The sequence below is a fragment of the Bos mutus genome, chromosome 16, assembly GCF_027580195.1.
Source record: "Bos mutus isolate GX-2022 chromosome 16, NWIPB_WYAK_1.1, whole genome shotgun sequence".
NCBI lineage: Eukaryota > Metazoa > Chordata > Mammalia > Artiodactyla > Bovidae > Bos > Bos mutus.
Window position 1 is genome coordinate 58684975 of NC_091632.1, and position 12749 is coordinate 58697723.

General features: G+C 37.8%; 1 protein-coding gene across 1 annotated transcript in view; it reads left to right on the plus strand.

The window, feature by feature from the left end:
- Positions 1-12424, plus strand: part of NVL (nuclear VCP like) — an 87463-nt gene extending 75039 nt beyond the window's left edge. The window contains exons 23-24 of the mRNA XM_070385451.1: positions 3181-3251; positions 12105-12424. Of these exons, the coding sequence (XP_070241552.1) occupies positions 3181-3251; positions 12105-12149 (116 nt within the window). The 3' untranslated portion in view covers positions 12150-12424. The remainder of the gene's footprint in view (positions 1-3180; positions 3252-12104) is intronic.
- The last annotated feature ends 325 nt before the right edge of the window (positions 12425-12749 follow it).

Genomic DNA, 12749 nt, shown 5'->3' on the forward strand with positions numbered 1-12749 from the left:
TGTGGACTGTAGCCCGCCAGGATCCTTTCTCCATGGGGATTCTCCAGGCAAGAATACTGGAGTGGGTTGCCTTGCCCTCCTCCAGGGGATCTTCCCAGCTCAGGTATTGAACCTAGGTCTCCCACATTTCAGGAGGATTCTTCACTGTCTGAGCCACCTGGGAAGCCCAAGGAATGCTGAGACCATGTCTGATAAGATGCCGTCACACAAGAACGTAGGTTGTCATACAGTGGATAGCCTGCTGTAGAAGTAAGGCCATACAAGTGGCTGCTCTTGTCACTCCTGACGCTGCTGCAGTATCCTCCAGTAGTTTTTGTTACATAGATTGTATACTGTCCAATATTGAGGCCTGCGCCGCTGCAGACAGCCTCAGCAAACCCAGAAAATCAACACTCGTATCTTAATCATGAAGTCCCTGAGCTTTTGGTTGTTTAATTTGAAGATTCAGTTATCTGAACTTCTTTTATGTAAGCTGTTTTAAGTTTGTTTTGAAAGTGGGTGGGATATAATTCACAAAATCAGAATGTCATGTAAAAAATCCTTATGTGGTACTATGCTGCCTGAGAGCTGATTATGATAACTATATTTGGATTTGTTTGTCACTAAAAATTAGCAGGCCTCTGTATGTGTATTGACTGCTCCTAATAACTCTAATGGGATGTCTTCTTATAAATATGTGTAACAGATTCTGACATCCCTGCTTTGCTGCAGTTTTCATTTCCAGCTGCCTGTCCTTGAGGGACTTTGCATTGATATCTTACTGAACCTGAAATCAGTAATGCCATTCAACTTCCATTTGACATGTTCAGCTACACATTGTATTTTACTTTTAGGTAAATACACTTTCTTAATTTATATATTAGTACTATTTTAAGTATGAATTGTCATCTCGTAAGTTGTCATATGATTGTAAGCGAAGCCTTTCTTAAGTAACATTTAGGTACTGGATTTCTCTTACGTGTGTTGGCATAACCTTACAAGGAATCAAAGCGCCCTTCCAGTCCAGTGTTGCCATATGACCTGTATGTATTATGTGTTATGATGTAACTCCATTCATCTCATTATGTGTATGTACCCTTAAGTAATATGGAATTCTGTTTTCCATTCTTAGTTAAATTAATTTGAATTATCTTGAAAGAGAAGAATTCTGATGCTTTGTCCTGAACATTGCCATTAAGTTAAACAATACAAAGATAACGGGGTTATCTGTTAATGAGTGATAGTTCTCTTACTACATTAAACTATGATGAGCCAGAGAGTGGGAAAAATGGGGAGGTATTGATCAGAGGGTACAAATTTCCTGCTATATGATGAATAAATTCTGAGGATCCTGTGTACTAATTATCAGTAGTGTGTTATATACAGTTAACCTGGGTTTGAACTGTGCAGTTCCACTTATACATGTGGATTTTCTTCAGTAAATATGTAGTACAGGACTACACGATCCATGCTTGGTTGAATCTACAGAAAAAGAACTACAGATTCAGAGAGTCAGCTATAAAGTTATACATAGATTTTTGACTGAGGGCCACCACTCCTAACCTTCACATTGTTCAAGGGTCAGCTGAACTTGAAAGCTGTTCAGAGGGTAGATCATAATAAGTATCACCACAAAAATAAATAAAAAGGTGATCATGAGGGGCTGGAGGTGTTAACTAACCTTACTGTGGTAACCATTTTGCAGTAGATCATCGTGTCACACTGTACTTCTTAAAGTTAACTTATATTTATTATGTACCAACAGTATCTTAGTAGAGCTGAGGGGAACACAAAGTAACAGAATATATGAACCATTTATCTTTTTTAAGGATAAGAATCTCCTTTCTAATTAAATATGGACAAAATACTTTTTAATATAATTTGTCCCATAATAAACTGTTTTGATTGCTGGGGGGAAAAAAAGACTATGCTTTTAAAATATATGACATAACTTATGGAAAATTAAATATGGTTCAGTTCAGTTCAGTTCAGTTGCTCAGTCGTGTCTGACTCTTTGCGACCCCATGAATCGCAGCGTGCCAGGCTTCCCTGTCCATCACCAACTCCCGGAGTTCACTCAGACTCATGTCCATCGAGTCAGTGATGCCATCCAGCCATCTCATCCTCTGTCGTCCCCTTCTCCTCCTGCCCTCAATCCCTCCCAGCATAGGGAGTTTCCAATGAGTCAACTCTTCACATGAGGTGGCCAAAGTACTGGAGTTTCAGCTTTAGCATCATTCCTTCCAAAGAAATCCCAGGGCTGATCTCCTTCAGAATGGACTGGTTGGATCTCCTTGCAGTCCAAGGGACTCTCAAGAGTCTTCTCCAACACCACAGTTCAAAAGCATCAATTCTTCGGCACTCAGCCTTCTTCACAGTCCACCTCTCACATCCATACATGACCACAGGAAAAACCATAGCCTTGACTAGACAAATCTTTGTTGGCAAAGTAATGTCTCTGCTTTTGAATATGCTATCTAGGTTGGTCATAACTTTCCTTCCAAGGAGTAAGCGTCTTTTAATTTCATGGTTGCAGTCATCATCTGCAGTGATTTTGGAGCCCAAAAAATAGTCTGACACTGTTTCCACTGTTTCCCCATCTATTTCCCATGAAGTGATGGGACCAGGTGCCATGATTAGTTTTCTGAATGTTGAGCTTTAAGCCAACTTTTTCACTCTCCTCTTTCACTTTCATCAAGAGGCTTTTGAGTTCCTCTTCACTTTCTGCCATAAGGGTGGTGTCATCTGCATATCTGAGGTTATTGATATTTCTCTTGGCAATCTTGATTCCAGCTTGTGTTTCTTCCAGTCCAGCATTTCTCATGATGTACTCCACATAAAAGTTAAATAAGCAGGGTGACAATATACAGCCTTGACGTACTCCTTTTCCTATTTGGAACCAGTCTGTTGTTCCATGTCCAGTTCTAACTGTTGCTTCCTGACCTGCATACACATTTCTCAAGAGGCAGGTCAGGTGGTCTGGTATATGTAAATTAAATGAAAATGAAAAACTGTCTATAACTTTGATGAGCAGAATATATCTGGCTTGAATATTGCTCTGAAAAAGAATAGAGCCAGTGTCGTTAATTGCCTCAGTGTTTGCCTTGAATGCTTGTAAGTCTCTCAAGAAAAATTTAGTTATAAATCACAGTTAGCTTACCATACCCAAAAATTATGTATGTTCATGCATTTGCTCCACAGGTGAACTGAAGATTAGTCAGAAGCACTTTGAAGAAGCTTTCAAGAAAGTAAAATCATCTATATCAAAAGAGGTAAGCAATGCTCTTAAAGGTAGAAGAGCAATTAGAATTGAGAGTAGTAAGTATGAATTTATGAGAAAAAGCAAAATGGTTGCCTCTGAGAGAGTGTTCTTGAGAGACTATAATTTTTAATGTTTCTGGAGACTAAACACAGAGAGAAAATGACCTCGTGTATGTTTTCATAATCTCAGAATTTTTAATCATTCAAGTGTTACTTGACCTGTATCACCCTTTACACTTACCCATAGTTTCAGGAAAGTAAAAATACCTTCACTGTAAGGTCAGAGAAGAGTTAAAAATCACTCAGACTTGTCCTTACAAAAAATGCTGAATTTTACTGTATTTCTTACTGTGTTGAGGTATTCTGTCTGTAATAAGTTAAAATGTTTGCTGTTAAGTGAAGTGAGGTTACTGTGACACAAAAGAGTTGAACCCAACCCAAAGTAATGTCTGAATTGAACACTGGATATCTTAGGGCTTCCTCATAGCTCAGTTGGTAAATCATCTACCTGCAATGCAGGAGACCCAAGTTCTATTCCTGAGTCAGAAAGATCCCCTGGAGAAGGAGATGGCAACCCATTCCAGTATTTTTGCCTGGAGAATCCCATGGACAGAGGAGCGTGGCAGGCTATAGTCCATGGGATCATAAGAGTTGGACATGACTTAGCGACTAAACCACCTATATTGGATGGATATCTTTGTTTCTGGACTTCCAGAAGTCTAATTTGCCTTAGCCAAGTGATTCTGTTTATTGACTATACTTAAAATTCCTCTAAGTCATTATCCATTTATTACCCCTGGCTCAGTATTTCTTAAGATTATTGATGGAAAACACTCAAGTCCAAGTTCAAACAGTTACATGAGATGGGTTGCTGTGTTCCAGTACCTCCAGTCCTGGTGTAAATACTCTTATTTGACCATCTTACCACTTTTAACTAAAGTAATCAGTTAAGGAGTTTGGGCTGGTGATGGTGTCTTTTAAGTATATAGTTTACTTCTTTTTCAACTAAAGTCTGGTCTGCTGAACCTGGCCTGGGTCTTTTACTATATGTGGAGAAATGAAAGTCTGTTTTGACCTCCCAGGCATTTTGTACACTAGAGGAAATGTTTTTATTTCATTGTCTGTCTTTGAATGAGATAGTCTTATTAATTAAAATCAAACAGTTTTACAGTTAATCTTACTAGCACTTTTCATTCTGATCAACAGGAAAGTAGTGATATAAGTGTCCCCCCTCCCCAAAGATTTAGTCATTAAAAAACAAATCTTCCTTATGTTTATTACCTGTAATCAGAGTTCTGATTTGAGGCTTTTCAAGAATCAGGACATACTGGCATAGCTCCACATTTGTCACTCTCATCCTGTAACCTTACTTTTTTAAAATTGAAATTTTATTTACGTTTGTAGTGCACAAATACAGTTCTGTGCGTGTGCGTGTTAACTTGCTTCAGTCGTATCCGACTCTGTACAACCCCATGGACTGTAGCCCACCAGGCTCCTCTGTCCATGGGGATTCTGCAGGCAAGAATAGTGGAGTGGGTTGCCATGCCCTCCTCCAGGGAATCTTCCCGACCCAGGGATTGAACCCATGTCTCTTATGTCTCCTGCATTGGCAGATAGGTTCTTTACCACTAGCGCCGTTTGGGAAGTCCTACAGTTCTGTAAGTTTTGGCACGCTTAACTGGTACTTCAGTCAATATAGAGAACATTTTCATCACTTCAGAAAGTTCCTGTGTTCCTTTGTAGTTGTCAGTCCCTTTACAAATGCTGTACCAGGTAACCCCTAATCTGACTTCTGTCATCATGCTCTAACTTCACCTGTTTGGGAACTTTATGTAAATAGAATCATATCGATATACTCATTTGTCTGGCTTCTTTTGCTCAATGTAATGTTGCAGAGACTCATCCACATTGCTAGTTTTCACTAGTTTGATCCATTCTCTTGCTAAGTAGTTTTCCATTAAATGAATATACTGCAGTTTGTGTATCCTTTCCCCTGCTGGTGGGCACTTGGGTTTTCTCCAGTTTTTGGCTTCCTCAGATAATAGTGTGTCAGAGAGAGAGAACGAGAACATGTGTTTTTATTTCTCTTGAGTAAATAACTAGGAGAGGAATTGCTGGAACTGCGGCAAGTGTATGTTTAACTTTATAGGAAACCGCCAACCTTCTTTCCAAGTGACTGTAATACCGTTTTGCATTTTGTGAGCTTTCCAGTTGGCCCACACTCTTAACAACACTTGAGTATTTTCAGTCTTTTAATTTTAGCCGTTCTACTGGGTGTGAAATAGTATCCTGTTGTGATCTAAATTTGTTTTCCTAATGACTAAAATGTTGAGCATTTTTTCATATGCTTATTGATCATTTGGATATCTTATTTTGTATCCTCACCTTTTGCTCTTAAAACATTGAGTTGTTTTCTTATTATTAAGTTATGCAGATTCTTAGTTTATCTTGGCTTGAAGCCTTTTATGAGATACACATTTTTTTCTGAAATATCTGTAGGATTTATTTTGGAGTATAGTTAAAATGTGTTTCAAGATTTATACAACAAAGTGAATCAGTTATGTATATATATCTCCACTCTTTTTTTTTTTTAATTTTTTTTTCCTCATATAAGTCATTACAGAACACTGAGTATAGAGTTCTCTGTGCTGTGCAGTAGGTCCTTATTAGTGATCTATTTTGTATATAGTAGCATGTGTTATGTCAGTCCCAATCTCCAAATTTATCCATCCCAGCCTCTTCCCCCCCTTGGTAGCCATAAGTTTGTTTTCTATATCTGTGACTGTGTTTCTGTTTTATAAATAGAAGTTCATTCGTACCTTTTTTTTTATTTTTAGGTTCCACATATAAGCAGTATCATATTTGTCCTTCTTTTTCTAACCTACTTTACCTACTATAATAATCTCTAGGTTCATCCATGTTGCTGCAAATGATGTTATTTTGTTCTTTTTTATGGCTGAGTAATACAGATGTGTATATTGAGGATATTTTGTCCTAATTTGGTTTTTGGTTTTTGGTTTTGTTTTTTCAATTTTCTAAAGGCATCTTTTGAAGAACAGGAGTTTTTAATTTGTATGAAATCCATTTTTTTTTAAATGATTTGTGTTTTTCTGTCATAAGAAATCTTGATTATCCTAAGTTTATGAAAATTTTCTCCTTTGCTTTTCTCTAGTAGTTTTATAATTTTATGTTTTACATTTAGAACTATGATCCATTACAAACTAATTTTTTTAAATTTAAAGTTAGATAGAAAAGTCATGATTATTTTTTTCCATGCATCTGTCTAGTTACTGTGGTCTTGTTGGTTGAAAATACTTTACTTTCATTGAATTATTGTGCACTCTTTTTGAAAACCAATTGATCATATATGCATGAATTTATTTATTCACTCTTTTTTCTGTTCCACTGATCTTTATATCCATTTTGTGTCATGTATATGTTTTGCCACTCTGTTGATTGTTTTACATCAATTTTTAATTTTTATTTATTTTCTGGCCACAGAATGTGGGATCTTAGCTCCCCAACCAGGGATCAAACCTGTGCTCCCTGCAGTGGAAATTTAGGTTCTTAATCACTTTTGGGGAAGTCCCCTTGATTATTACAGATTAGATATGTTAATCTTGAAGACAGCTAGTGTAAGTCATTCAGATTTGTTCTTTTTTCCCCCAAAAATTGTTTTATCTATCTTAGTCTCTTTGCTTTCCCATATAAAATTTGCAGTCAGTGTATCAATTTCTGCAAAACAAACTTTCTGGGATTTTGAATGGATTTGCATTGAATCTGTAGATCAGTTGGGAGAGTATTAAAAATACTGAGTTTTTCAATCAGTGAACTTAGTATATCTGTTCATTAATTTAGGTCATTTTATTTCTTTTATATAAATTTATTCATTTTTTAAAAATTCACTTATTAGAGCCATTTGATCTCTCCCAGTAACGTTGTGCATTTTCAGGATGCAGATTTTTCAGGATGTACATTTTTCATCAAATTGATTAATTTATGGTTTTTTATTTTTATAATGTTTTTTAAAATATTGTTCTCTAATTGCTACTAGTATATAGAGGTTCATTTGATCTTTATATATTGACCTGGGATTGCTCCTAATATATGGAGGTTCACTTGGTCTTTGTGTATTGACCTGGGGTTGCTCCTAGTATATGGAGGTTCACTTGGTCTTTGTGTATTGACCTGGGATAGCTCTTCATTTGTCACTCTTTTACCTTCTTTACCTCTAAAAAAATTACTTCGGTTTTCTAGACTAAAAAAATGAAACCATCTTGTTTGTATTTGCCTGCTCTAATTTTGAAAAGCTTCCATGTTTAATGTTTTTACATTTAAGAGTTACATTTATATTTTGCAGTTACAATTAAGTAATTGTATTAGAGTTGGCTATAAAAATGTCATGCAGGGTTTGAAAATTGCTTGCTTGACCTATCCTTAAATTGGGCCACATTTTCATCCTTGCATTTGTGATAATTAAGGAGTAAATCTTTATTTTGTTACCTGTTCTGAAACTCTGCTGGTAGATTTGAAACCAGTGGATGTTACGTTTGGTGGGGGGCGGGCACTCAGTCTCTGCTTTCTGATTCTCATCCTTCACAGTCCACAGCTGTGCCAGAGAACATCTTCCTTCCTTAAATTGTTCTTAGTTGAAGTATAGTTGATTTACAATGTTGTGTTAGTTTCTGGTGTACAGCAAAGTTGAATCAGATATATATTTATGTATATTGTATATGTGTGTGTACATATATACTTTTCATATTTTCATTATTATTTTAAGATATTAAATATACTTACCTGTTGCTATTTAGTAGGGTCTTCTTTATCTACTTTGCTTATTTATTCTGGCCGAGCTATGACGCTTGCAGGATCTTAGTTCCCCAGCCAGGAATTGAACCCCAGGCCCCTGGCAGTGAAAGCATGGAGCCCTATCTATTGGACCTCTGTGGAATTTGCTATCTCTTTTATATATAGTAGTTTGTATCTGCTAATCATGAACTCCTAATTTGTCTCTTCCCCAGCCCCTTTCCCCTTTGGTAGCCATAAGTTTGTTTTATTTGTCTGTGAGTCTGTTTTGTAAATAAATTCGTTTGTGTCCTGTTTAGATTCTACGTATAAGTAATTTCATGTGGTATTTTTCTCTTTGTCTGACTTAATTCACTTAGTATGATAATCTCAGTCTGTGCATGTTGCTGCAAATGGACGTTATCTCATTCTTCCAGAAGGGTGCCCAGGAGTGGGATTGCTGGATCGTATGACCACTCTATTTTTGAGAAGCCTTCTTCTGATTTAGGAGAATTCAGTTGAAATTAGAGGAGTTGGATAGTCAAACAGAATCCATTTGAAAAATCAAACCAAAAGACAGGTGTGGCATTTGTTGATACAATTCTGAACGTAGGATTGAGTGGCTCATTTGTAACCCACCTCTTTCTACTTTTAATATTAGGGTTCCTTTAGTTGTAAATGACAGAAACCCAACTCTCTAAGTGGGAATAAAGAGGAATCCATTCCACATATAAGGAAGTTGAGAGTACTGCTGGCTTCAGGCATGCTGGATCCAAAAACTTCATTGCTTTGTTTCTTGGGGGAAAAGGCTGCCTGCAGGCCCAGACATACAGGCTACTTGTTTATTAACCCCCATAGCAAGAGAATTTCCTGATAGCTCCAACAGGAGAGTTTCAGGGAACCTGTGATTGGTCCAGCTCAGGTTAGAGCCCATGGCAAAACTAATCACTATGATTAGCTCAAAAGTTAGATACTCTGGCAAGGTGGAATGTAAGCGGTAGCATAGTTTTCTAAAGATCATGACTTCAGGCCCTAGGATAAAAAGCTATAGATAAGGCGAACTTACGTCTTTCACACTAAAAGAAAATCTACTAGGCTTGTTAAACACAAAAGGAACATTTAATTACATTTTACATTTTAACCTTTCAGACATACTTACAGAGATAGCAGTTGCTTTGAAGTGAGTTAACATTAAATAAATGATTGGGAGATGTCGAAAAAGGAAAAATAAAAATGAAAGAACGGTGTGCACATTCTGTGCCAAGGTCCACAGAGCTGGTCCGTATAGTTCAGAAATGTCCAGCCTGTTCTCAGGCTAGGTAAATCTGCCCTGCTAGCTGGTGCCTTCTCTTTCCTTGAGGCAGTCGGCTCCCTGGTGCCACATGGTTTTTAGTTTGAGGTTGGAAAACAACAGCGTGTGAAGTGGATTTGGTGTCCAGCAATTGGCAACATGATAGTAGGGTCTGGTTTAGAGGCCAGATGCAGAAACTTGTCATCTGACCGAATGAATCCTCATAACCAGCTGAGGGTGAGAGGGGAACACAGTTTGCAAACATTCCTTCTGAGACTCCGCCTGTATTCCTCATTCATTCCTACTTCATTGCTACCAAACTTTCAGGCTCCATCTGAAGATCCCTGCCCAGTCCTAGTTTCTCATGAGAGGCCACGTCCTATTGTGATCCTAAGAAGACTGAATAGATGGGCAATTCATTACGCCAGATACCCCAACTTAGACGATTGTACTCTTTTTGCCAGTTTCTTCTTAGTCATCTGTTACTTTCTTCCCTGAATGAAACTATTGTCCAATATGTGTCACTTCACAGACTTATAAAGCATAACTTACTTTGTTGGTTTGGTTTTTTTCAGAAATAACTGCTCACCAGAAACCTGAGCCTGGGTTAACATCAGTAAATGTTGAGACCTTGAAATTGTTTTCCCATCTATGTATTATCTCAAATGTAGGCTTTTCCCTCTGCCTACAATGACATTGTTCAACTGTCAGGAAGGAAACCTCACTCAAACATAAATTAGGTATTTTTTTCCTTCCTCCTCTATTAAAACCATACCATAGAAACCCTCCTGTTTTATTAATTCATTGGTGTAGTGTTTTTCACACCCACTGGCTGTCACACTTGATTCTCTTCTTCACACTCAGGATTATATCATTCATCCATTTGCTTGATCAAGTCTGTCACATTGAGAGAGAAAAACTTCCCAAGTAGAGTTGCTCTTGCCTCTAGCTGTGTATTGAGTTGCCTAGGAGCCCATCCTTTCATCCATCCAGAAACATACATGTATCATGTACCTGCCATACACATGCCAGGCTTTGTGCTAGACTCACAAGGTATAAAATTGCATAAGACCTGAGTTAGGAACCATTTTGAGCAATTAAAGAGTTGTAAACACTACCATAGATGTGTACATAGAATACGTATTAACCTGATCACTCAAATTCCTTCAGTGTTAGAAAATAGTTTGCAAGTAACTTTTGCTTAGAAGGTATCAGCACAGTGTGACAATGGCAATGTGACTGATTTTATTACTCACATATCTGAACCAGTGGTTCCACACACTGTATAATTTTCTTTATCCTCTGAAGAACATCCGCAGGAAGGCTAGGTGTGTGTCCCAGTGATACTACTTGATTCCAGTATATTCTCTTTAATACTTGTGATGGTCATAAACCTTAAAACTTTGAAATATTTAATTTCTGAAAACTACCCTAGTGAATCATAAGCTATCACTTCTCTTTTGGAGATAGGCATAGTATGAATTTTGAATAAATAATAAATAAATGACCAAGCTGATTATTACTTTGTGAGATCTTTTAAAAAATTAAGGCACAACAGTTAAGGTAGAGAGACAGCTTTCCTTGTTTGGCATCATAACTGGCCCTTATGAAACTAATGATGGTTGTGGGGAGAGAAACTGGGTGACTGGAGGACAGAAGTTTGAAAATGAACCTTTCATCTTATTTGAATTTTGAACCATGTAAATGTATTACCTAATTTAAAAACTTAAATACTAAAAAAATAATAATTTAAAAGACCTTGAGGACCAAAGTAGTAGTGATAGTTATTTCTGAAAATTAAGGATTACTTTTTAATTTTTTCTGCTGATCTGTACTTTCTAATATTTCTACAATGAATGTTTTATAATTTAAAACATTATTATTAAAAAGGGAATCACTTTAATCTGGCTATAAACACAGCATGCTTAAAATGTTTGTTGTTGTTGTTCAGCCCTGTTTGACTCTTTGTGACCCCATAGACTGTAGCACGCCAGGCCTCCCTGACCCTCACCACCTTCCAAAGTTTGCCCAAGTTCATGTTCATTGCATTGGTGATGCTGTCTAGCCATCTCATCCTCTGATGCCCTCTACTCCTTCTGCCCTCAATCTTACCCAACATCAGGGACTTTTCCAGCGAGTTGTTTGGAATTCCAGCATCAGTCCTTCCAGTGAATATTCAGGGTTGATCTCCCTTAAGATTGAATGTCTTTACTACACCTTTATTATTTAGCAGTGAATTGAAATACCAAGGCCCTCTTATCCTACTTCAGAGTTAATTCAGCATTTCACTAATATCTGTTTTACATTCACTGTTGACACTGTTTGAGAGCTACTTGCCAGGAGTTGGTCCAAGGGTTACAAAATGATGTTTTCACTGCCATGGGCCCAGGTTCAGTCCCCGGACAGGAAACTTAAGATCCGGCAAGTTGCATAATGCGACCAAAAAAAAAGAAGAGAGAGGTACTTGAAAAAAATCACTGAAATAAATATATAGAATTTTTAAAATTAATCTTTACGTGGTCTTCTGTGCCTTAGTCTTCACATAGTCTTCCCTCTGTGCATGTCTGTGTCTTACTCCTCCTCTTACGAGGACACCAGATCATAGTGGGTAACTAAAGCCCACCCTAATGACTTCATTTTAACTTAAATCGCTTTAAGACCCTCATTTCCAAATCCAGTCACACTCTGAGGTACTGGAGGTGAGGACTTCAACATCTGAATTTTGGGGAACACAGTTCAGCTCATTTCAGTGTCTAGCTCCATACTCTGTCCTCTCCTCTCCTCTCAGGATCGAGCAATGTACGAGGCTCTCCAGTGGTCCCTCAGCCGGTGACTTCTCCAGCAGCGAGCCTTCCGAGAGTCCAGTGTCTCGAGATGCCGGAGATGCCCACGTGCTCTGAGCTGCCCACTTTCAACCTGACACATGTGGTCTCACATAAGCGTTTTATCCTCAAATTAATGAGGCCAAGTCAAAGCTGAAGATTCTTCCCATCTGGACAACCTCATATGGAAACACCCTACCTCCTATTTAAGGGGAAAAAAAAATTAATTGTCAAAGTAAAGTAACAGATAACCTTTTTAAAATAAAAATGTTTATTTTGAAACAACCTCGACTGTACTACAGAAAAGTTGTAATTACAGTAAAAAGAACTTCCCCCCCAAAACCATCTGGGGGTGCTTCCCAACCTGATGCCTGATTACCCGTAAATACTTTATATTTCCTGCACAGCAGGATAGTCCCCTACATAACCAGCCATCCACATCAGATCAGCCATGTCAGCTGTGATACTTCCCTGCCAAATCCTCAGGCTGCATTCAGGTTTCTCCAGTTGTCCCAATAAAGTCCTTTATAACAAAGGAATCTAGTTTGGAATTAGCTGTTGCAACTCCTTGCTTTTCTTTTGGGGGCGGGGGGTGCGCTGGGTCTTCGTTG